The sequence below is a fragment of the Canis lupus genome, chromosome 2, assembly GCF_011100685.1.
Source record: "Canis lupus familiaris isolate Mischka breed German Shepherd chromosome 2, alternate assembly UU_Cfam_GSD_1.0, whole genome shotgun sequence".
NCBI classification, from domain to species: domain Eukaryota; kingdom Metazoa; phylum Chordata; class Mammalia; order Carnivora; family Canidae; genus Canis; species Canis lupus.
This window is the reverse complement of record NC_049223.1, coordinates 68,367,304-68,390,103: the sequence shown is the minus strand read 5'-3', so window position 1 is coordinate 68,390,103 and position 22,800 is coordinate 68,367,304. Positions and strand designations below refer to the sequence as shown.

Sequence of the window (22,800 nt, the reverse complement as noted above, 5' to 3'; positions counted from 1 at the left end):
AAAACTTGGTAGCAGGTCTGTCGCAATAAAAGAATACTTACTGTCCTCCGTCTGTTTAGTGCAGATTTATTTGAGGCTACTACTCTCCCGGCACCGTGCCACTTGACTGAAGTGACCTGGTTGGGACCCCAGGCTGTCTATTTGAGAGGGGTAGGCAGGTGAGGATTTCCACCCATCTCACAAGTGGAACAGGCAAGGCTCCTAGACTGTTCATCTCTACACCTGCCATTCTGGTGTACCTTCTTCCCCTCAGGTCCTCACCTCAGCCAGCCAAGGCCTCTGACAGCCCTAGAAACCTTCTGTTTGCATTTCTGGCTCAGGCTGCAGCTGGCCATCTCCATGCCGTCCATGGCCCCTGCTGCTGTGGCAGAAAGGTTGCTGGGGAGGTATGAAGTCTCTCGTGCTAAATCCTAGCAGTTGAACTGCAGTTCTCCTGTGTGAGCCACCATGAGGTAGCTAATGCACCCTAAGAGATGAGGGTGTTGAGGCTCGGAGGGGGAAGTGCTAGGTCCATCTGCTCACTGGCTGCACCTCACAGCTCAGGGAGTTCCTGGAGGTAGAAGGGCTGGAGGGTGGCATCGGCCCACTCACAGGGCAGATAGTTGCCCCTGGGTCTTGCTCACGGAGCTTGTGATGCAGAGTGCAATTCCTGTCACGGTGAGCACCATGCCTGTGAGTGCTCCTGGGAGAACGGGCAGAAATTGAGGGGCTGATCCCAGCTATGCTAGGAGGAGCTGGTGCAGGGCTGAGGGATCAGGGCAGAAGGGCTTTCCCCAGAATACCTGGAAGAAGGAAACTCTGATGGCTGTAAGGAAGCAGGAGAGCTGCAGAGGCAAGGGGAGGGATGGGAGCTGGCTCTGGGAAAGCACTAAGCAGGGTGGCAAGGCCCAAGTAGCAGCTTCCTGCACTTGCAGTGGCCTGACTTACCTTTTCCACCAATATCTTCTCCAAGGACCTTCCCAACAATCATTGTGAAGACAATGGCCAGAGAGTTACTGATGGGCACAGCTAGGGTCAGATCTGAGTAGTTGGAATGAAAAAAAATCTCTGAGTTGCCAAAAACTGTCTTTCTAGGCACAAAACACATTTTATCAAGACAGCCAGTTAAAAAAGAAAAAAAAAAAAAAAGGCGGCAGGGGAGGGGGGAAATCTCATTTTCCAGATGAAATCACAGCACAGCTCAGGATTCAACCCAGGTTTCCTGAGTCTAAATTCAGTGCTCCCTCAACTCCAGCACAAAGACCTGAACTATAAGGTGATCTGGGAACACCCTGGTTTGCTGATAAGGAAGAGCTCCTGAGATCTCAAGGATGTGGAGACAGACAGGCCCCAACACCGAAAGGACACAGTAGGATGAGTGCAACGGCACAGCCCCCCTTTATTAAGTGCCCACTGTGTGCTAAGTGCTCTGTGTACGCCTCTCTTTCAATCTTCATAACACTGCGAGATGAGCATTATCACTTCGCAGAGATAAGGGAAACAAAAGCTCAAAGAAGACACAGACACTGAGGCAAGTTGAGGACTTAAACCCAGGTTGACCTGATGCCAAAGCCTGTATCCTGACTGAACTGAATGGATGTGGACAAACCAAACAGCAAGTGAAGCATACCTGATGGTTTCAGCTCAGGCTCAGGCCTTATGGAGTTAAAGGACAGAAATAAATGTCAGAAGCCGGGAGCCAAGGATAACTGGGTGGCTCAGTGGTTGAGCATCTGCCTTCTGCTCAGGGCGTGATCCTGGAGTCCCAGGATCGAGTTCCACATCAGGCTCCCTGTGAGGAGCCTGCTTCTCCCTCTGCCTATGTCTCTGCCTTCTCTCTGCGTCTCTCATGAATAAATAAAATCTTGAAGAAAAAAAAAAAAGAAGCAGAGACCCAGGTACATGTTCAGGATGGGCCCCACAGGGCTGGGCCTTGGGTAGAGGACACAACGGTCCAGCATCTGTCCCCTAATTTTGAAGTTCCAAGGGACTGACACCCAATAAACAAACTTGAAAGGCTAAACCAGTCAATACTGTTACCTTAAAATGTGTTACATAGGAACATCTGGGTGGCTCAGAAGTTAAGTGCCTGCCTTCGACCCAGGACATGATCCTGCAGTCCCCGGATTGAGTCCCACATCGGGCTCCCTGCATGGAGCCTGCTTCTCTCTCTGCCTGTGTCTCTATCTCTGTGTGTGTGTGTCTCTCATGAATAAATAAATAAAATCTTAAATAAAATGTGTTACATATAAGTTTTGTACACTTAAAACCTTTTAAGACAGGCTCAGGCACCTGGCTGAGCATGGTCAAGAGCATGTGACTCTTGACCTCAGGGTTATGAGTTCAGGCCCCACGCTGGGCATAAAACTTACTTAAAAAAAAAAAAAAGAAAAAAAGAAAACTTTTTAAGAAAACAGATCTCAGGATGTGTGGGGGGATCAGCGGTTGAACACCTGCCTTCAGCTCAGGGCGTAATCCTGGAGTTCCGGGATCAAGTCCCACATGGGGCTACCTATGAGGAGCCTGCTTCTCCCTCTGCCTGTGTCTCTGCCTTCTCTCTGTGTCTCTCATGAGAAATAAATAAAATCTTAAAAAAAAAAAAAGACAGATTTCACGTTGTGTTCTTACTACACACACACACACACACACACAGAGAGAGAGAGAGAGAGAGAGAGAAGGATACATCAGAAACTGACTTCTTGATTATAAGACTTGTAACTGCCAGGCTGACTGCTCACATTGGCCCCTTAGCTCATTCCTTTCCAAGCATTCCTGGTTTATCTGCTTCTCCTCCCGAGAGTCCCCACCATGGTTGGCATTCCCCATCCAAGAAACTGACCACAATTCCTACCTACTCAGAGCTGCTTCCCTGGGCTTACGCACCTTCCCAGGAATTCCATGACTGCTAAAGACTACTCTGCAACAGTAGATAGGAAAGGGGAGCGGCAGAGAGCAGTGGAAGAGCAAGGGTGGTGGAGTGAGACCGACCCAGGTTTCTCTGTGCAATCTTGGTTAGGTCCTTGTTCACTGGGCCCTACAATAGTGATAGCAAGGGGACAGCATCTCCATACCACAGGGCTGGTGTAAGATGAAACAGGGTAACGTGTCTAGCCCCTGGCTGAATATACACATCCTTGATCTAGTGACCATTGCTGCTGATTATTACACGGGCAGATGCTAAAGAATAGAGGTAGGGCAGGTGACCTAAGATTGCCATTTGCTCAAAACTTGGTAAAGGGCTAACCATAGTATAGGAAAAGGGTTCAGCATTCTTGGGCAGCAGGATGTGTGTGCCACAAGCTTTCAAACTTTCTTTTCTTTACTTTTTTTTTTTCAAACTTTATTTTTTTCAAGTTTTATTTAAGCAATCTCCACATCCAAAATGAAGCTTGAACTCATGACCCTGAGATCAAGAGTCACACGGTCTACTGACCGAGCCAGCCAGGCACCCTTCAAACTAATGCAGGGCTCGATCTGACAACCCTGAGATCACAACCTGAGCCGAAACCAAGGGTTAGATGCTTAACTGACTATGCCACCCAGGTGCCTCTGTTTGCGTTTTTATTTTTAATTTTATTTAATTTTATTTTTTTTAAGATTTTATTTATTTATTCATGAGAGACACAGAGAGAGAGAGGCAAAGACACAGGCAGAGGGGAAAGCAGGCTCCACACAGGAAGCCTGATGTGGGACTCGATCCCAGGTCTCCAGGATCACACCCCAGGCTGCAGGCGGCGCTAAACCGCTGCGCCACCGGGGCTGCCCTTTAATTTTATTTTTAAGTAAACACTACACCCAAACTTACAATCCTGAGATCAATAGCCACATGCTCCACTGAATGAGCCAGCTGGGTGCCCCTAAACATAACTTTTATGCACTGGGAAACCAAAAAATTCATTTGATCTGCTCTGCAACATTTGTTGTATTTATTTTTATTTTTTTTTAATTTTTATTTATTTATGATAGTCACACAGAGAGAGAGAGAGGCAGAGACACAGGCAGAGGGAGAAGCAGGCTCCATGCTCTGGGAGCCCGACGTGGGATTCGATCCCGGGTCTCCAGGATCGTGCCCTGGGCCAAAGGCAGGCGCCAAACTGCTGCGCCACCCAGGGATCCCCATTTGTTGTATTTAGTAATCTGGAACCAAACTTGCAATATCTCTGAGGTATGGCTGTAAAATGGGTAAAACTAGTACAGAATCTGATGCAGTAGAAGTCAGTCAACAATCAGTAGGAGAAAGGAAATATATATTTATTGAGCTCCTACAAGTGTTCACCAGGTATTCTGCTAGATGCTTCCCATACACTGAATTTAATCCTCTCAATGCTACAAAGACCATCATATAAAACCAATGCTCAAATAAGAGACTTGCTCAAGGTCAGTCAGGTAGCAACACAATGGAAGCAAGAGTGTCAAGGCCAGCCATTGGCATAGCAAAATGAACCTTCTCTCTTCCTCTGCTGCTGCACAAGACTGACAGGCTTCAAACCAACCCAAGTGCCCGGCAGCATACTCCTAATCAGCCCACTGTGCCCCAGCAGCTCAGAAAAGAGGGTGCAAAGAGGGAACCAGAGATGATAGGCTCTGCCTCACTCATGGAAGCAAGGTGTTTCAGGTACCCTCCCCAAGTGACTCTTCCGGGTAGCCCCCACCACTGAGCATAGCAGTTCTAAGTCAGAGACCCACCTGTCGATGCCAAGGTGAGGTAGTAGAGAAGGGAGCCACACTGGTTGAGGAAAAAGGGCATCAAATACTGGAAACAGAAGAAATCTGCAGTCACTGTGATTGATACTTGATTGAGCAGCCCTGCCTTCTTTGAGCTTCTAGATATGTTCTTCCTTGGAGGAAGGGATAGCTATAAGGGTCCAGAGAGTGGTTAGCCTTCTGAAAAGGACCTTTCCAACAAGTTACTAACAAGTTACTGACTGAACTCTGTGCTTTTGCTTTGAAGGCTTCTCCCTCAGCCCGTGCAAGTCCCTGAATGCCAATGTCACTCCCTCCAAGAAGCATTCCCGGAGGCCCCTACTCCAGCCTCCCTTCTGTGAACTCATGAAGCACTTAATCTGTACCTCTCTCATAGGCCTTAGCTCTAAGCCGTGGTTGTGTCTATGTCTTGTCTTTCCCTCTAGCCTAGACTGGCAGCACTGGAGTCAGAGGTAGTTCTCTGGATAGAGGTTATCAGAGAATAACCTTCCCTATCCTCCCTCCCGGGTCCATTTGAGCCCCAAGTCCTGCCTCAGTGAGGTCTGTTGGACAGATTACCATAATAAAATACTAGTCATCTCAACCATAGATTGAACCCTAATTATTTCCTAGACCCAATGTTAAGTGGTCTATGTGCCTCGCCGTTGAATCCTCACAACTGCCCTCATAAGATGGTTTACCACTATCATTTCCATTTTACAGATGATGAAACTGAGGCTCAAGGAGGACCTAGCGACTAAGCTGGTGGAGAGCCAGATTCTGCTCCAGACTTGGATCAGCTATGCACGAGAAAGGGGCCATTCAGAGACACACCTCAGTATTCAAGAAGAGGGTCTTCATCTCCTGCAGCAACTGCCGGGCCCACGTCCGCTCATGGACCTGCTGCAGGCTGGCGGAGGCCCGCTTCAGCAGCGGCTGTGTGCCACCCCACAGGGCGGCCACCAGCACCAGAGCCAGCACCTGCCCTGGAGGGAGATGCGAGTGACCCTCATCCCCGACAAAGGGCCACCCGCCGGGCCCAGCCCTTCTCGGGCCTCTTTTCCCCCGTCAGCCACCCCCACATCCCTCCCTCGCTCTCCGACGCCCCGGGTGCGACTGGTGGGTAGGAAAGGCCCCGGGGGGCGGGTGGATGGATCCGGCGGCCCGGAGATTGGGGATCGGGCGGAGATCAAGTTCAGGGAGGGGAGGCGAAGCGGCAGAGGAACCCCGGGTAGGGTCTGGGAAGCCCCGAAAGGGGTGGGACCGCCTACCCACCAAAGGACGCCGCCATGGCAACGCCGCTCTGGCCCACTTCCGGGGGCGAAGGGGCGGAGACCCATAATCCGGAAGTGGCGCCAAAGCCTCTTCCGGTCCTACTCACGTTGCCGCTTCCCTCGCGTCAACGCCAGGATGGTGAGTTCTGAGTTGAGGTGTTAGCCTGGGGGTGTGGGACTGGGGCAGGGGCCGGTCCGGGGCGCTGACACTCCTGTCCTGTCCCCACAGAAGCCCATCCTGCTGCAGGGCCATGAACGATCCATTACGCAGATTAAGTACAACCGCGAGGGAGACCTCCTCTTCACGGTGGCCAAGGACCCTGTGAGCGTCGGCGGCCGGCGGCCCGGCGGGACCCTGCGAGGGTGGGGGGCGGCGAGAGGGGGAGACTTCTTTCGGCCGGGGTGAGGGGTGGACAGGCCGTTTTTGCCGTGAGAGGGGAGCCAAAGAGCTCCCCATTCTGAGAAGTAGGGGGAGGCCATCCCGGGAGTAGGTGGGCGAGACATTATTCCGGGATAGAACGCAGTAGTTGGTAGGAGGAGGGAGTGGCCAGGAGGAAAAAAAAGCAAGAGACCATCACGGAAGGGGGACGGAGACCAGAGTCAGACTATTCTTCCAGGGGAGGGGAGCAGGCCACCCCTAGAAGGGGAAAGCTGCTCCTTGGGCGGTGAGGGACAACAGAGGACTTCCTGGAGGTGTCCCGGGTCTCATTTCAGTAGGTCCTTGTGGGTGTCTTTCACTGAGTGCAAACAGCCCCTCACAGCAGTGCCCTTTGAGGCACCTCCATATGGAAGATGTGTTAACTCTAGTGGCCAAAAGTGGGAGTTCAGAGGCCAGCAGACCTGATTTGAATCCCGACCCCTGCATCCAGGAGCAGTGTGACTTGGAGCGTGTCATTTAACCTTGATAACTTGGTTTCCCTTTTTTTTTTTTATGAATTATGGGTACTAATAATTCTTCCCTTGTGAGAGTTGTCTTCAGGGTTAAATGAGGTTATTTGGGGAAGGAGTTTAGCACGGTAAATACCTCGTGTATGTTACTGGAGAATTGTTACTGTATTTTAAATTCCTTAGACATTATTTTTATTGAAGCCTCACAGCTACTCTTTGAAGAAGGCATTATTGTTGTGGCCATTTTACAGACAAGACAATCTGCTCAGAAGAGAGAAGCACTGTATTTGAGAGTTTCAGGAAAGACCGGAATAATGGCATGGAGATTTTGTTTTGTTTTGTTTTAAGATTTTTTATTTTATTTATTTATTCATGAGAGACACAGAGAGACAGAGACACAGGCAGAGGGAGAAGCAGGCTCCATGCAGGGAGCCTGATTGGGGGACTTGATCCCGGGTCTCCAGGATCATGCCCTGGGCTGAAGAAGGCAGGCGCTAAACCACTGAGCCACCCGGGGATCCCCAATGGAGATGTTTTTACAAGCCTCCTGACTCCCCTGCCACTTACCTGCAGGAAGGAGGAGAATCCAGGAATTGTTTTTTTTTACCAGCAGCCTACTGTTTCCCAAGACATGAGCAGGAAAGGGGAGAATCTGGCCTGGTTAGAGGTTGCTGCGGTTCCTGGGGAACCTCTAAGTAGGAGACCATTGCTCTGCCTGGGATGTTTACTATGTGTCACACTGTCATTGACTCTTCCAGATTGTCAATGTGTGGTACTCCGTGAATGGTGAGAGGCTGGGCACTTACATGGGCCATAGTGGAGCTGTGTGGTGTGTAGACGCTGACTGTATCCTTGTCTGCTCTGAGTGTGGGATCCCAGGGTCTGCCAGCGACGGAGAGGCTGCCCATGTGGAGTTGGGAGTTTGGGATGCTATTGTGGGTCTAGGGAATGATATCTCCCGCCTAATCCCTGGTCTTTTCACTGGTTGGGGGAATATTCAGGACAAGTTCCAGTTCTATATGAGAAGGTTAGAAAGTTCTGAAGTAAGAGAGGAAGAAAGGCTGTCTGGGGCTGAACAGGGAGGTGATTCCGTTGGTTTTCCAAGAGGACAGGGGCTCAGGTGAACTCGATCATGTTTCTTTAACACCTTCTTCAGGGGACACCAAACATGTCCTTACCGGCTCAGCTGATAATAGCTGTCGTCTCTGGGACTGTGAAACAGGTAAGCCTGGATCATTTACTTTTCCATCAGACAGTGACGACCTACAGTGTATCTGTTGAGGTGAACAGGTTTTGGGGAAACAGATAATCCAGAGATGGCTCCTGTTCTAAGGAACAATAAACAGACAAGAAAAGAAGCACTACAGTAAGATATAAGCCATATTAGAGAAAGCACAAAGCACTGTGGAAGGCCAGAGGGGTGAGGGGGCAACTGACTGCCTGGAATGGGAAGGGGAGCCGGCAAGGTTTCCCAAGGTGAATGTCATACGAGCTGGGGCTTTACGGATGAGAAAGAGGTCATCACTTTGGCACATACTGGAATGAAAACATGGCAGGTGTCCTGTCCAAGTCATTTGATCTGATGGGAGCTTCTGCCTCTTGGGGAGTAAGAAATAGTCAGGAGAGAAGATGAGGCGGACTAGGGCAGAATAGGCTCCAGGCTCAGGAGCTTGGCTTTGTTCTATAGGACTTAGCGTGCCATGGAGGTCCCTGAGCAGCGGAGAGTATGTTTCATTTTAGCAAACTCAGGTAGCAGTGGGGAGTATTGGAAGAACAGACCAAATACATGGGAGCCTATTAAGCTGCTCCGTTTAGTAAATATTTACTGGGCACCCAATTCTATGCCAGGTCTCTGCTGGGTTCCTTTTTTTTTTTTTTTTTTTTTTTTTTTTTTTTTTAGCAAAGTGATAGAAGTTTATTAAGCAGAGATACGGAGATACAGAGGAAGCTCTCAGAAGTGAGAGGGGTCCCGACAGGGTTCCCTCTCTGCTGGGTTCTGGGGACATGCAGAGAAATTAGAGCAGATCCTTGTTCTAGAGGAATGCATTCTGAGAAGACATATGTATTGCAATTCACTATGAGCAGTGCCATAGGAACAGGATGTCTGGGGAGAGATGGTGGGGAGCAAGTTAAAAATCTTGAGCCAAAGCCTAGCAGTGAGGAGGAAGTAGGGGTGGGTTTTGGTCACTAGAGCAGGAGAAATAGTAGACAGGAGGATAGGCGTATGGAGAGTGTCCTCCCCTTGATGGCATTAGGCAAGGGGTAGCCCAAACTCTGCTTGTCTCCAGGGAAGCAGCTGGCCCTACTCAAGACCAATTCAGCTGTCCGGACGTGTGGCTTTGATTTTGGGGGCAACATCATCATGTTCTCCACGGACAAACAGATGGGCTACCAGTGCTTTGTGAGCTTCTTTGACCTGCGGGATCCAAGCCAAATCGGTGAGCCAGCACTAGGGCATTAGGACTGGGGTGAAGGGTGTGGCTCCAGAGCCCAAGGCCTGACATCTTCTACCCCACACAGACAACAATGAGCCCTACATGAAGATCCCTTGCAACGACTCCAAGATCACTAGTGCTGTTTGGGGACCCCTGGGGGAGTGCATCATCGCGGGTCATGAAGGCGGGGAGCTCAACCAGTATAGCGCCAAGGTGAGGAGGTGGGTGGAGCCCCAAGCCCACCAGAATGATTCCCTTCAAGAGTCAGGATAGCACAGTAGTGAAGAGCAAAGATTGGGTTCAAATACAGATTTTACCACTTTTTGGTTATGTGAACTTGGCCAAATTACTTCACTGAGCCTGTTTATATATGCAAAATGTTCCGAGGATCAAATGACATAAGGCATTTTAAAAACTTGTCACAGGATACTCTGGATATATGGGTTGTTTTTTGTTTTAAGATTTTATTTATTTATTCATGAAAGACACAGATCAGCAGAGATATAAGCAGAGGGAGAAACAGGCTGCCTGCAGGGAGCCCAGTGTGGGACTTGAACCCAGGGCCCTGGGATCACAACCTGAGGCAAAAGCAGAGGCTCAGACACTGGGCCACCTAGGTGCCCCTACTCTGGATATGTTAATAGTGATCATAAATAAGCATTTTCCTGCCACCACTGAGTGCCAGGCCTTGTGTTGGGCTCTAAAGAAAAAGACCTGAATCAGACATGGGCCCTGCCCCCAGGGAGACAGACTGGCAAACAGCTAGCATGAGTCAGGTTGGAAGTTGTGCCAACATAGAGGTCTCAGCCAATTACATTAAGTGCCCTCTGTCATAGAGAAAGTGGCACATACGTTAACCCGTGAAGAATAAATGGAGCTTTAAGCAAGAAGGGAAGGCCATTCCACAGATGGGAAAAACAGTACACACAAAAGCAGAATTAAGGGAATAGGGGGATTGTTCAGGGAAGGGTCTGGGGTTTTTGGGACATGGCATTGGAGAAAGTGGATAGCAACTAGATTTTTTTTTTTTTTTTTTTTTGAGTGTCAGGAGGTAAGGAACTGATTTTTCTGTATGCAGTAGGGAATCTCTCTCTCTCTTTTTTTTAAGGTTATTATTTATTTGTTTGTCTATTTGAGAGGCAGAGAATACAAGCAGGGTGGGGAGGAGCAGAGGGAGGGGGAAGCAGACTCCCCACTGAACAGGGAGCCCAACATGGGGCTTGAACCCAGGACCCTGAAATCATGATCTGAGCCAAAGGCAGATGCTTAACTGCCTGAGCCATCCAGGTGTCCCAGTGGGGAATCTTTAAATGGTTATTGGTGATCAGATTTTCTCTTTATAAGGCTTTTGCAGGCTCAGTTCAGAGAATGGACCTGAATGAGGCCATAGCTCTCGGGATGTGGAGCACCTGACAGAGTCAAGAGATATTTAGGAGTGACTTGATGAGATGGAGAGTAAGCCTGGGCTGCCCTGGATTTCTCTTGGGTACCTGGGTTCCTGGACAATGCTGGCATGTACTATGATAAAGTTTAGTCGTTCAGCAAACGCTGACTATAGTCCACCAGACCCCAGACCTACCCACAGGCAGGTAATGGAAACCAAGGTCAAAGGCATACATAAAGCTTGTTGCCAGCAAATAGTGAAGCTGTTCTGTGTTGTTAGATAGGCCTGACTGCAAGACTCCTGCTTGTTCCCCAAAATACAGGAGCTGGATCTGACTCTACCATGTGTCCTCACTGATGGAGGAAAGCAAAAATACATCCTTCTCACAAAATAGATAAAAATAATTCAGGGGGGACTCCTGGGTGGCTCAGTGGTTGAGCGTCTGCTTTTGGCTCGGGGCGTGATCCCAGAGTCCCAGGACCGAGTCCCACATCAGGTTCCTTGCATGGAGCCTGCTTCTCCTGTCACTACCTCTCTCTCTGCCTCTCTCTGTGTGTCTCCTGAATAAATAAAATCTTTTTAAAAAAAAATTTTTTTTTCAGGAAAGGGACACTTGGCTGGCTTATTCAATAGAGCATGCGACTCTTGATTTCAGGGGTTGTAAGTTCAAGCCCCACAATGGGCAGAGAGCTTACTTAAAAACAACAATAAAAGTAATTCAGGAAAGGAAAGTTCTCTGAGGGCCCACTCTGTATGAGGCACAGTGCTCACAAGGCCTTTAAATCATCTGACCAATGTCTGCAGAACATAGGCCAGGTTCCTGTCACAACAAAGTCAAATAAGACAGTCTCAGTATCCCTCTGGTGACCTGGGTGGTGTACTTTTAGTAATCTTGTTTTCTAGATAGAGAAATTGAGGCAGAGAGAGGTGCTTCTGAGGGCAGACTCTAAAGCTCTGCCCTTTGTACTCTACAGGCTAGCAGGTTGCTGAATGGGAAGGGAAGTAAGGAGATGAAATGACCCTTTGAAAGATCTAAAAAAAAGCTAGACATGCAGCAGTACTGGTGGACTGTGGCTCCAAACTAGCTGGGAAGGGGGTGAGCACAGGCTCTCTACATCTTACATGTGGCAGGACCTCCAGCGAGTCATATCATCCCTATGAACCTTACTTTCTTCCTTTGAAAATGTCCTTTAAGGGGTGAGCCTGGGTGGCTCAGTCAGTTAAGCCTCTGCCTTCAGCTCAGGTCATGATCCGAAGGTCCTGGGATTGAACTCCCCTCCCGGCCAAGCAAGGAGCCTGTTTCTCCCTTTGCCTGCTGCTCCCTCTGCTTGTGCTCTATCTCTCTGTCAAATAAATAAATAAAATCCTAAAAAAGGAAAAAAGAAAAAAGAAAATGTCCTTTAAAATACCCACTTCGGGAACCCTGGGTGGCGCAGCGGTTTGGCGCCTGCCTTTGGCCCAGGCGCGATCCTGGAGACCCGGGATCGAATCCCACGTCGGGCTCCCGGTGCATGGAGCCTGCTTCTCCCTCTGCCTATGTCTCTGCCTCTCTCTCTCTCTCTCTCTGTGACTATCATAAATAAATTTTAAAAAATTAAAAAATAAATAAATAAATAAAATAAAAAAATAAATAAAATAAAATAAAATACCCACTTCGTAGGATGGTTGTGAGGATGAAGTCAGCTGACTTCATTCATTATGTAGCACAATATTTGGCAAATGTGACTATTCACACAATTCAGTGACTATTTGTTAAAAGAAGGAGTGAGTGAAGGATGTCTCTACCATTGTAATGTCCTGATTCGTTAATAGGTCCATAGATTTGTCATCATGAGCATGTGTTTTCCTAGATGAACTAGCTGTGTTTATGAAATGTGTACGCATGGGTGAGGTTTAGGATGTGGGCTTGGGGGCAGTGGCGGAGGTGAATGTTGGTTCAGGGGATACTTAGGCCCACCCGACCCAGGCCTCCCCCCCCGCCCCGCCCCCCCAGCCCAGACAGGGAGCAGTATAGAACAACCCCGGTGGAGCAGTGGTGCTGGTGGAGTTCAGGCCACCCAGAGCCTCACTCTTCTGCCTTCCCCAGTCTGGAGAAGTACTGGTGAATGTTAAGGAGCACTCCCGGCAGATCAATGATATCCAGTTATCCAGGGACATGACCATGTTTGTCACTGCTTCCAAGGACAACACAGCTAAGGTGAGCCTGGGCAAGGAGTCTGGTGGGGCTGCTCCTACTCCCCTACAAAGCTTTCAACTTGACCAACTTTCCCTCAAGAAAACTCCTTTTATAGATTCCCCTCCCCCCCCATCTTCTCTTTCTAGCTCTTTGACTCCACAACTCTTGAACACCAGAAGACTTTCCGGACAGAACGTCCAGTCAACTCAGCTGCCCTCTCTCCCAACTATGACCATGTAAGGGAACCCCACCCAGGCTTCCTGCTGCAGCCTCAGAATACTTCCAAGATCTAAGTGTTCACCAAGCAATTGAGATAGGAACTCTTTGGGAAATAGTGTCAGGCAGAGAGGAGATTCCCAGAGCAATGAGAAGGCTGAATTCTTGGAAAGCCCGAGGGGGCAGGGTAGGAGGTGGCTGAAGTAGCTGTTTGGGTCCTGCCCTTAGCATCCTCTCAGTCTGATGGGGCTAGGGGTGAAACACGGAAGATGGACTTGGCAGCCCTTTTGGGCTGTCTAGAGTTTCTTTTTCCCTTCAGGTGGTGCTGGGTGGTGGTCAGGAAGCCATGGATGTAACCACCACCTCCACCAGGATTGGCAAGTTTGAAGCCAGGTAAAGAGGGAGGGGGCTCTTTCACATTGAAACCCCACAGAGTGTCTTTCATGATGGACACAAACCATATACTTGTGGAGACTTCCCTTATTTCCTTGCCTGCTAGGCGGTACACCCAGATTTGTGGCCTTCCTAGGACATGTGTATAATGTAGCAGTTATGAGCATGACCTTGGGCTCACTCTGAGGTCCTGGACCCTTCCTCCTATTTATCTGTGCCTGGTTTCCTCCACTGTAAATGGAGACAACGATAATATTCTTACCTTATAAAATTGTGCAGATCAAATGCATGAGTTACTATTCGTTGCCCAGCACACCGTAAGGAAATGTTAGCTGGGTATGCAGGCAGACACTTGGGTCCAGTCTTTGCCTCCTCTTATTTTGTTCACATTCATTCCCCCTCATCCCCATTTCCCCACTTTTTGCTTTCCCTTTGGGGAGTGGTACATGCATTGTGTTTTGAGAGGAGATGGAGAGTGACTTGTCCCTTCCCACCATCCCCTTCCAGGTTTTTCCACTTGGCCTTTGAAGAAGAGTTTGGAAGAGTCAAGGGTCACTTCGGACCCATCAACAGCGTTGCCTTCCATCCCGATGGCAAGAGGTAGGGAGGGCTTCGTGCAGGAAACTGAGCTCAGCCCAGATCTGGCCTCTGGCCCTTTCCCGTGCCCTGCCCTCCCTCTCCCTCCCTCCTCCACTGGGGCCAGCCTTCCCCCAGAGGGGACACCTGACTGGTCCCTGACTTTCTCTCCCTCTCCAGCTATAGCAGCGGCGGTGAAGATGGTTATGTCCGCATCCACTACTTCGACCCACAGTACTTTGAATTTGAGTTTGAGGCTTAAGAAGCTTGGATCTCCATCAGGGCCAGGGGAAATTTCTGGGCCAGGGCTCACAAAGTTTTGGACTCTGAGAAGTAAATTAGTTTGGAAATAAGTGGTTTCTGGTCAGAAATTTTGTGGGGACTATTTCATTCATTTCCCTTCTTAGTGACACCCCAGAAAATGTATACTAGTCGTGGAGATCTTTATTATTTAGACCTTCTCCTGACACTATAAGATGCGTCAAACCTGGAGCTTCTGTATGTTTTGGATTAGGCTGGGCTGCAGACGCCCTGATCCAAGGTCCAATGGTGCTGAGGGACCCTGTGGGGTGAGGGGTGTCTCAGGAACATTACAGCCATCATCCAAGGAGCCAGCACTTAATGTTGGAGCTCAGAGGTTGTAACTGTCGGCTGACAGCCCTCTGTTTTCTCCTTATCTGTCACTATTTGCCACACCTTCTCCCATGCCACCTCTGAAGGTTCAGGCAGGCAGATCCAGTGCAGAAACAGGCCTGTGGAGGAGGACAGATGAAGCTGGGCAGAGGGGCTAGCTCCACAGGGGAGAAGGTGGGATTGGGGGTTACCTTGCCACAGTCGCAGGCTCTGGGGCTCCACAGAGGGCCAGATGGCCAAGGGATTCGGGATGTAGAGTGAGTTCCGGAGCTTCCGTTGCTCATTTGGCTGGTTGAGCCCAGACCACAAGGAGTGGGTTCAAGTCCTTACTTTACACAGGCATCTCTAGGGAGTGAGTTTCCAGACTCAGATTATGCCTTCTGGGATTCGGGACTGGGGACCCTGGTGAGTAGGGTGACAGCCACCTCCTGGGGCAGTGATGACCTGTCCTTTTTTCCTGCCAATGTTCTTGCCAGTCAGATACTGTACTGGGCACTGGAATAAAGTAGGACAAGACAAGGTCCTAGTTGTTCAGGAGTTAGTTCCATTAGTTCCGCCTGGAAGTGTCAGGGAAGGCTGAGAATGTGGGCTGGGTCTGTCTGAGGAAACTCACCAGGTGTGCAAAAGCATAGGAATATTTAGGAGGGGAGACTACAGGGCCAAGACCAAGAAAGTGGGAACAGGCCCAACTGAATGTTGGTGGATTGTTTTTTTAGAGAGGACGCGCACAAGCAGGGGATTGGGGGAAGAGGGAGAAGGAGAGCAAGAGAATCAAGCAGGCTCTACTTCCGGCACAGACCCTGACATAGGGTTCAACACTGGGCTCCATCTCATGAGCCTGAGATCATGACCCTGACATCAGGACATGAGCTGAAGTCAAGAGTCAGATGCTTACTGACTGAGCCACCCAGGCACCCCTGTTGGTATGTTTTTTAAACTGGTGGCAGAACTAGAACAGGGAGGCAGCTGTTCCAACAGCCCAAATAGGAAGAAGAGTCTGGACTGAGGTTAGTAGGAGAGGCCTTTTACAGGAAAGGACATGGTAAGAAGGTTTCAGGAGAAAGGCTGTATATGAAGGATGGGTGTGGGGGGGGGAGGTACATAAAGATAACAGGTTTTTTTTAATATTTTATTTATTTATTTATTAGAGACACAGAGAGAGGCACACATGCAGGGAGCCCGATGTGGGACTTGATCCTGGGTCTCCAGGATCAGTCCCTGGGCTGAAGGTGGTGCTAAACCGCTGAGCCTCCCAGGCCACCCAAGATAACCGTTTCTAACCTGGGTGACCCAGCAGTGGAATCCATGAAAAGTGTGTGTGTGTGTGTATGCGCGAGCACATGCACACAGGGCACATCAGGCAACAAAAGAGAGGAGTGTGAGCCCTCCCTCCCCTCAGGCTGATGAGAGAAAGATGGCTTTGGGGGGCTTGGGAACATATCTAACAAGCCAACCAGATAATAATGACCACTGCATGTGTGCCCACTGCGCCCACTGTGCCAGGCCCTTCCCATCCTTTAACTCAGCTAATCCAATTCAGCCCCACCCCACAGACATGGCTGTTACTGGAAGCCTCCTTGCTACTGACAGGAAACAGGTTTCCAGTGATCACCCAGCAGGTGAGTGATGGAGCTGGAAGTTAAGCCCAAACCACTGGACTCTTTTCAACCTCTACTCCATTGCTTCACTAGAATTAGCCCCGCAAAGTGGTGGAAAGCCCCAGAAATGATTTTGCAGCAACTTTCCCCTTCAGTCCTTATTTTTAAGCTGGAGTGTCCTTGTTCTTTGTTATGGACAGAGTGGGTAGGTCTAAAGGATTGGCCTTGGATCCATCCAAATCTGGGTTTGCAGAAGTTCTGAGGAAAGGTGAGATTTGGAGGCAGGGAGGAGAGAACACTCAAAAGTTTTACCCAAAGAAAAACTCATCCAAAAGGGAAAGAGGTCTTCTCGTGCTGACAGCAGGTACCTGACCCTGGCCTGTGCTTGGCCCCTGACCCACCTTGACTCCCCCCTTGCTCACCTCTCCTTTCTACTGTTGCAGAGGAAGGTGCCAAAAGGGGAGGCATAGGCGTGCTCAAACAGCCAACAGCAGCCCCTCCCCAAACTCCAGCAACAGCGGGAACTGGCGGCCCAGCTGCCACACACAGTGCAGGACGAGAAAGATGGGTGCCTCATGCTTGGGGCAGGCATGGGAGAAGGCCAAGGCGGCACAGTGCAGCCGGAAGGAGTGGCATGCCTGGGGAGGGGGCAGAGTGATGGGCACAAGGAAGCAGGGTTTCTGGATGGAGGGGGAGGGCTGGGTGGGGCTCAGCGGCCAGTTACCTGAATCCATTCACGCTCCACCAGTTCCTAGAATCCAGCCATGGTCCGGCTCAAGGGGTTCAGGATGAGTTGGGCCAGCGAAGTCACAAACCGGGTGCTGTCCATGCCTTCAGTCCCATGCACCAGGATGCAGGCCCCTTCCCTGTGGGCCAGGGCTTATTAACAGTGGCCAGTCCTCCCCAGCCCAGGGTGCCCTGGCCAGGAATCAAATGGGCCCGTTTCTAGGCTGTATGTGCTTACTGAGACATGGCTATGTGCCCAGGGGTAGAGAGCCCTGCCCGTCCACCCTGTTCTCTGCCTCGTTGGTGGGTGCTTAGCTTTCCATGCCCCGGGCAGCTAGGCAGGTGGTGCTCAGTGCCTCCTTCACGTGTACCAGCCAGCGGCAGCCCTCTAGTCGACTGAGCTAGCTGTCCATGCTCTATCCAGGTCCCCAAAGGCTTCCACCAGACACAAAACTCTCCTGTAGGGGGCGACCCCTGCACAAGTGGGAATCTGGTCATCCCATCCCCAACCAAGCTCTGGTGAGCACAGCCCTGGGAACAAGTGCTCTAGACCAATGAAAGAGACAAAGAACCCTCAGAGGAACCCTTTGACGAAAGGGACACTGGACCCTTTGGGGGAGCCCCCCTAAACTAATGGAAATGATTCAGTATCTTTGAGGATTTCCCAATCTGATGGAGGAGACCCAAGACCCCTTGGGGGAGACCTAGTCTATTAGGGGTGCCTGGGGAGTGGTCACACATCCCTCTCTAGATATAAGAGGAAGCCCCCAATTTGATGGAAATGTCACAGTACCCGTGAAGTAGCCCAATGTGATAGGAGCAACATGGTACTACCTGGGGGAGTCCCATCTGACAAGAGAGACACAACACTTAGGATTCTGGTATCTCTTGCTTCCCAGGAACTGCTCTGCTCAAGATCACCAATGCAACCTCCTGCTGGAAAATCTAATGAAGGCTTTTCCAGGCCTGTGTAATAAAAGCCTTCAATGGCTCCTCTCTCCTTTACGAGATAGAGTCTAAGTTCATAATCATGGCATTCAAGGCTTTTGCTCAGGTCCTGTCACCCCCTTAGCCCCATCTCTCTCTGCCTTTCACACTCGGCACTTCCACGATTCTGAAATACTTGTAGCTCCCCAAACAGGACAAATGACAAGGAGTTCTGCTCCTATACACCTGTAGTTCCTCCCTTCCATCTGGAATGTCCTTTTGCTCTCTGGCTAACTCCTCTTTCAGGTGTCAGCAAATGCCTCCAATTCTCAGGGAAACTTTCTTTGCACTGCCTACACACAAGAGAGGGGAGCCTGCTCTGTGCTGATGCTCATCACACTGAATCCCAACTGCCTAATTACTACTGATCTCCCAACCAGATGGCTGGCCACCATCTCAGCCTCTGTGCTCAATCAACATTGGTTGAATTAAGGAATAAACAGTTATGTATTCTGGAAAGGGGAGCAGTCCTCTCTCTCAAAGCACAAAAACTCCCTGAGGACCTCCTTCTAGTACTACCATCACCTGGATGGATACAGCTGTGTAGGTAGAGCCCTCAGGGGAGGGCTGGGTCCAATGGGGAGAAGGGGGTGTGTGGTGAGGTTGTTCTTAGAAATCAAATTTCGGGGATCCCTGGGTGGCGCAGCGGTTTGGCGCCTGCCTTTGGCCCAGGGCGCGATCCTGGAGACCCGGGATCGAGTCCCACATCAGGCTCCCGGTGCATGGAGCCTGCTTCTCCCTCTGCCTATGTCTCTGCCTCCCTCTCTCTCTCTCTCTCTCTCTGTGACTGTCATAAAAAAAAAAAAAAAAAAAGAAATCAAATTTCAGTTTAATGTAAAGAGAGACTTTTTCTTTCCAGACAGAATTGGGGTGCCGAGAGGAATGAGCTCTCAGTGGGCAGTGTGCAAGTGCGGACGCTCACCGGGTAGGATGGCTACCTGGAAATGCTTAACAGTCCCCAAGGTCCGTGGAGGACACTCCCAACTCATACCCCTTCCCTGAAGAGTCCTGTAGGAGAGCCCCTAGGAGAGGATCTGAAGACCTCTCACCTCTGCAAGTGGCCAATGCAGCGGTTCCCAGCCAGGGCAGGCGCCTCTGGCCTCGGTGCCGCCGCCGGTCACAAGGGCCTGTTTGGCGGCTCAGGCCGAGCGGGTGTCCAAGATGAAGCCCCGGGCCCCAGGGCCAGCGCCTGCAGCTCGCAGCAGCTCCTCGTCCTCAGCGCAGCACCTTTTCTGGGGACCAGTCAGGGGCTGGCTGGAACGTAGCAGAACCTGCGAACCGGGACGCCACTCCGGAAGCCTTAGCCACCCGGCCCTGGCTCGGGGATTTGGCTCTGGGAGCCCCTTGGGGGTGGGGGGGTGGCCTAGACCCTCGGGCTGGTCTAGAGCTGGTGGGGGGCGGGCTGGAGCTAAAGGACCCTAGCGGCGGAACTCGCAAGGCGTGGGGCCCAGCTGGAGTGGGGTGTAGCCGGGGGGAAAGCGACCCGAAGAGTAGAACGTGGGTGGGTCCAGGGTTGAGGAACACGACTGCGCTCCAGGGACCCCACGGGCCGGGGGCGCGGCCCGAGACGGGCGAGACTCGGAAGCCCCGCAGAGGGGCGGGGGCGGGGGGAGGGGAGGGCGCAGGGGCGGGGCCCGTTGGAGGGCGGCTGGGGGTCGGCTAGAAACGGCAGGAGCCCGGGCTGCAGGCGCGCGACGAATTGGCCCGGCCGTGCAGGAAAGGGCCGAGAAGGGCCGCAGTTGGTCTTAGTAGCGGAGTCTGGGTGGGTGGGCCCACGGTTCGCTGGGGCACGGTGGTGGCTGAGCACCGGGCAGCGGCCTCCCCGGCGGAAGCGGGAGCTGAGCGCCAGGGCCCGGTCCTTTACAGCGCGAGCCACGATCACGGCGCGGGGGTAACTGGGGCACAAGCTGAAGTTCTCGTTCACCTCACTCAGCCGCCACGCGTTGGTCTGCCGCGCAGGGAAAGGCGAAGGCCAGGTTAGGGCGGTCAGGGAGCGCCGGGGCCTCACGCCCCTTGCAGGTGCGGCGACTCTCGCACGACCACAGGCCCGCGCGACCGCACCCACCTCGCGGGCTACTCGCTCGTAGCGTTCGGGTGGGTGGAAGTGCCAGGCGTCACCCAATCTCAAGCCCTTGGGACGGTAGAAGAATGGAAAGGAAGTGATGACCGATTCCAAAGACGACAGCGCCTGGGGAAGGAAGTCGGGGGATCCGGGCAAAGTCGGAATCGTCTCGCCCGCGCCCTCCCAGCCCCTCCGCTCCGCAGCCCCTGCTCTGCACATCCTGCAGAGCACCCCGCATCCCCTGCCATTAGCTGTGTTCCACGGTAACACTGGATGCCGGGTCGTCTTGCGCAGTAGGCCTTGTTTACTCCCCTCCTAACGAAATAGGGGTAGCTTAAGGGCCTGGGGAGCGCGGCTTGCGTACCTCCATGGAGCGGGCGATGTCCAGCGTCGCTTCCACGCCATGTCCAGCTGCAACACTCGCAGGTCCTTACAGCTCCACGTGATGGTGCTGAAGCCACCCGAGACCCTGGGGATAGACGGGCTTGAACTTAGTGTCCCCTGCCCCCCTACCAGGGGAGGAGAAACGAGTTTATTAGGATTGGACGTAATGCAAGGGGGCACCAGCTCCAACTGTGCTTGCCCTTCCCCCTCCCCCGTGGAGCAGAAAGCTCTGCAACTACGGGGACGCCCCCGCCACGTCTCACCGCTTCTCGATGGAGTCTACACTACGCAACAGCAGCAGCCACAGGTCTGAAGTGACCTGGGGCCCTGGCGACAGCAGCAGGTGGTGGCCGGTGACGCATAGCGCGCCACGCAGTGGGGGCGCCCCGGACCCCGCAGGAGCTTGGCTTGGGCCTGGCCCCTAGGGCTCAGCTCCGAGAACTCCATTCCGCCTGTCGTGGGCCTGGAGCCCAGCAGGACAGACTCCAGGAGCGTCAGGCGGGGGGAGCGCGGGCTCCGGCTCCTAAAGGGACGGGAACTGGCTGGGCAGCTGGCGACGCCGGCTGGACAGCTGTTAAGGAGGCCCCTTGGAGGAAGTGATCGAACGGTTTCACAGGAATGTCCCCCTCCTACTGCCAGCACCTCTGAGCCAGGACCCCGGGCCCGAACCTTTTAAGGAAACCTCAATTTCATCCATCTGTGAAATGGGGAGAATAATCTTGCTTAAAGCCCTTTACCTCGTGCCTTGGTCGCAGGTGGCACTCAACATTTTTTTTTTAACAGGTGCTGGCACTCTCACTGACTTAAAAAAGAAAAATACCATCTCTTCTTGTGTACCCTGGTAGAAGGGTGGAAAGGGTAGGTGTGAAACTGGGAACTATCTACTTCCTCCCCTTATAGCGGAGGCTGGGTGGGGGAAATCCCTCAGTCCACCTTAAGTGCAAGCAGCTGTGTAGCTGGTGCCCCTCCCCCACCGCAGCTGGAAATCCCTGCCTGAGGGCGCTGTAGAGACCACTTCTGGCTTAGTCCTGCCCTCCAAAGCTCAGTCTCCTATCACTTCATCCTTCAACCAAATTTGAATGGCCCATACACTAAGCTGGACACTGTATTTAGTGAGGGGACCCAAGGATATTGGAGGAAGGTTCTGTTCACTAGACCAGAGTGTGGTCTGGCAAGAGATACAGCTAAACTGATAAATTACAAGAGTTGCAAGGATTTACTGGAGGACTCATCCATCCATTTATCCATCCATCCAATTATTATTTCACTTAAAAAAAATTCTTTCAGGGATCCCTGAGTGGCGCAGCGGTTTAGCGCCTGCCTTTGGCCCAAGGTGCGATCCTGGAGACCCAGGATCGAATCCCACGTCGGGCTCCCGGTGCATGGAGCCTGCTTCTCCCTCTGCCTATGTCTCTGCCTCTCTCTCTCTCTCTGTGTGTGACTATCATAAATAAATAAAAATTAAAAAAAAATTCTTTCATTTCTTAAACACTAATGCCTACATCGTGTTAAGTGTTGATTATCAAGAAGAATAAAAAAGACCATACCTTTAAAGAGCCTTTTGGACCACTGGGTTCCAGGCTTGGTGTAGGTGCACATGTATGCAAAACCTTTCTTTTAAAACACACACACACACACTCAGAGGGACACCTGGGTGGCTCAGTGGTTGAGCGTCTACCTTCTACCTTCTTCGGCTCAGGGCCTGATCCCCAGGTCCTGGGATGGAGTCCCACATCGGGCTCCCTGGGCTCCCTGGGAGGAGCCTGCTTCTCCCTTAGCCTCTGTCTCTGCCTCTTTGTGTCTCTCTTGAATAATAAACAAACAAACAAACAACAACAAAAAAAACCATACACAAAGAAAAGAAATCAGGTGGATACCCATAGTATAAACATAAAATCGAAGTAGTCTGTGAAAGGAACTAGATGTAAAAGAGTGTAAATAGTAAAAATCCGAACCAAATGGGCTGGGAATTCGTTAGAAATGTGCCCCAACCCATGTGTCTCTTTAAACAAGTTTTTCAGGAGATTCTCTTGCACAAGAAAGTGTGAGAACCATTGGAAAGTACATAAAAAAGGACAAAACTAGGAGTACCTGGGTGGTTCAGTCAGTCAAATGTCTGCCTTTGGCTCAGGTCATGATACAAGGGTCCTGGGATAGAGCCCTCCCCTAAGCAGGGAGCCTGCTTCTGCTTCTCCCTCTCTCTTTGCTGTTTCCCCTGCTTGTGCTCTCTCTCAAATAAATAAATAAAATCTTTAAAAAAAAATAGGCAAACTAATCTTCACTGTCAGAAATTGGAAGAGTAAAAAGAAAGAAAGAAAGAAAGAAAGAAGAAAGAAAGAAAGAAAGAAAGAAAGAAAGAAAGAAAGAAGAAAGAAAGAAAGAAGAAAGAGAAAGAAAGGAAGAAAG

At 51.1% G+C, this 22,800-nt stretch overlaps 3 protein-coding genes across 8 annotated transcripts; 1 reads left to right on the top strand and 2 right to left on the bottom strand.

The window, feature by feature from the left end:
* Positions 1 to 49: 49 nt before the first annotated feature.
* On the bottom strand, positions 50 to 5,968 carry TMEM234 (transmembrane protein 234). Of its 3 annotated transcripts, XM_038531253.1 has the most exons (6): positions 5,938 to 5,968; positions 4,666 to 4,732; positions 1,610 to 1,635; positions 928 to 1,020; positions 783 to 824; positions 50 to 682 (listed from the first exon to the last, which is right to left on the bottom strand). In XM_038531253.1, the coding sequence occupies exons 1-6, from the start codon at positions 5,951 to 5,953 to the stop codon at positions 588 to 590; spliced, it is 339 nt and encodes a 112-aa protein (XP_038387181.1). In that variant the 5' UTR covers positions 5,954 to 5,968; the 3' UTR covers positions 50 to 587. The 3 variants fall into 3 exon arrangements, with proteins under 3 accessions (XP_038387181.1, XP_038387182.1, XP_038387180.1); XM_038531254.1 differs by lacking the exon at positions 783 to 824; XM_038531252.1 differs by lacking the exons at positions 1,610 to 1,635; positions 5,938 to 5,968 and adding an exon at positions 5,497 to 5,931 and having other exon boundaries at positions 4,666 to 4,834.
* On the top strand, positions 5,542 to 14,357 carry EIF3I (eukaryotic translation initiation factor 3 subunit I). The gene is made up of 11 exons (XM_038531237.1): positions 5,542 to 6,075; positions 6,166 to 6,258; positions 7,583 to 7,670; positions 7,981 to 8,046; positions 9,113 to 9,262; positions 9,345 to 9,472; positions 12,730 to 12,840; positions 12,966 to 13,055; positions 13,355 to 13,428; positions 13,936 to 14,028; positions 14,185 to 14,357. The coding sequence occupies exons 1-11, from the start codon at positions 5,557 to 5,559 to the stop codon at positions 14,264 to 14,266; spliced, it is 1,494 nt and encodes a 497-aa protein (XP_038387165.1). The 5' UTR covers positions 5,542 to 5,556; the 3' UTR covers positions 14,267 to 14,357.
* A 1,417-nt stretch (positions 14,358 to 15,774) lies between these two features.
* LOC611835 (myotubularin-related protein 9-like) lies at positions 15,775 to 20,960 on the bottom strand. 4 transcript variants are annotated; one of them, XM_038531246.1, is made up of 6 exons: positions 20,658 to 20,959; positions 20,375 to 20,479; positions 20,014 to 20,136; positions 18,998 to 19,896; positions 16,960 to 17,101; positions 15,775 to 16,873 (listed from the first exon to the last, which is right to left on the bottom strand). In XM_038531246.1, exons 2-4 carry the CDS (start codon positions 20,378 to 20,380, stop codon positions 19,357 to 19,359), a joined length of 669 nt encoding a protein of 222 aa, XP_038387174.1. In that variant the 5' UTR covers positions 20,381 to 20,479; positions 20,658 to 20,959; the 3' UTR covers positions 15,775 to 16,873; positions 16,960 to 17,101; positions 18,998 to 19,356. The 4 variants fall into 4 exon arrangements, with proteins under 4 accessions (XP_038387174.1, XP_038387171.1, XP_038387172.1 ...); XM_038531243.1 differs by having other exon boundaries at positions 18,998 to 20,136; positions 20,658 to 20,960; XM_038531244.1 differs by having other exon boundaries at positions 15,775 to 16,493; positions 18,998 to 20,136; positions 20,658 to 20,960.
* Between the last annotated feature and the right edge of the window lie 1,840 nt (positions 20,961 to 22,800).

Excerpts from the sequence above, each read along its gene's own strand:
- EIF3I (XM_038531237.1), top strand. The coding sequence starts at position 5,557 with ATGGACCTGCTGCAGGCTGGCGGAGGCCCGCTTCAGCAGCGGCTGTGT. Across the intron at positions 6,076-6,165 it reads CTCGCGTCAACGCCAGGATG|AAGCCCATCCTGCTGCAGGG; the intron begins GTGAGTTCTGAG and ends CTGTCCCCACAG. Across the intron at positions 8,047-9,112 it reads TCTCTGGGACTGTGAAACAG|GGAAGCAGCTGGCCCTACTC; the intron begins GTAAGCCTGGAT and ends GCTTGTCTCCAG.
- TMEM234 (XM_038531252.1), bottom strand. The coding sequence starts at position 5,523 with ATGAAGACCCTCTTCTTGAATACTGAG. Across the intron at positions 1,021-4,665 it reads CCTCACCTTGGCATCGACAG|ATCTGACCCTAGCTGTGCCC; the intron begins GTGGGTCTCTGA and ends CCAACTACTCAG. Across the intron at positions 825-927 it reads AGAAGATATTGGTGGAAAAG|CTCTCCTGCTTCCTTACAGC; the intron begins GTAAGTCAGGCC and ends TTGCCTCTGCAG.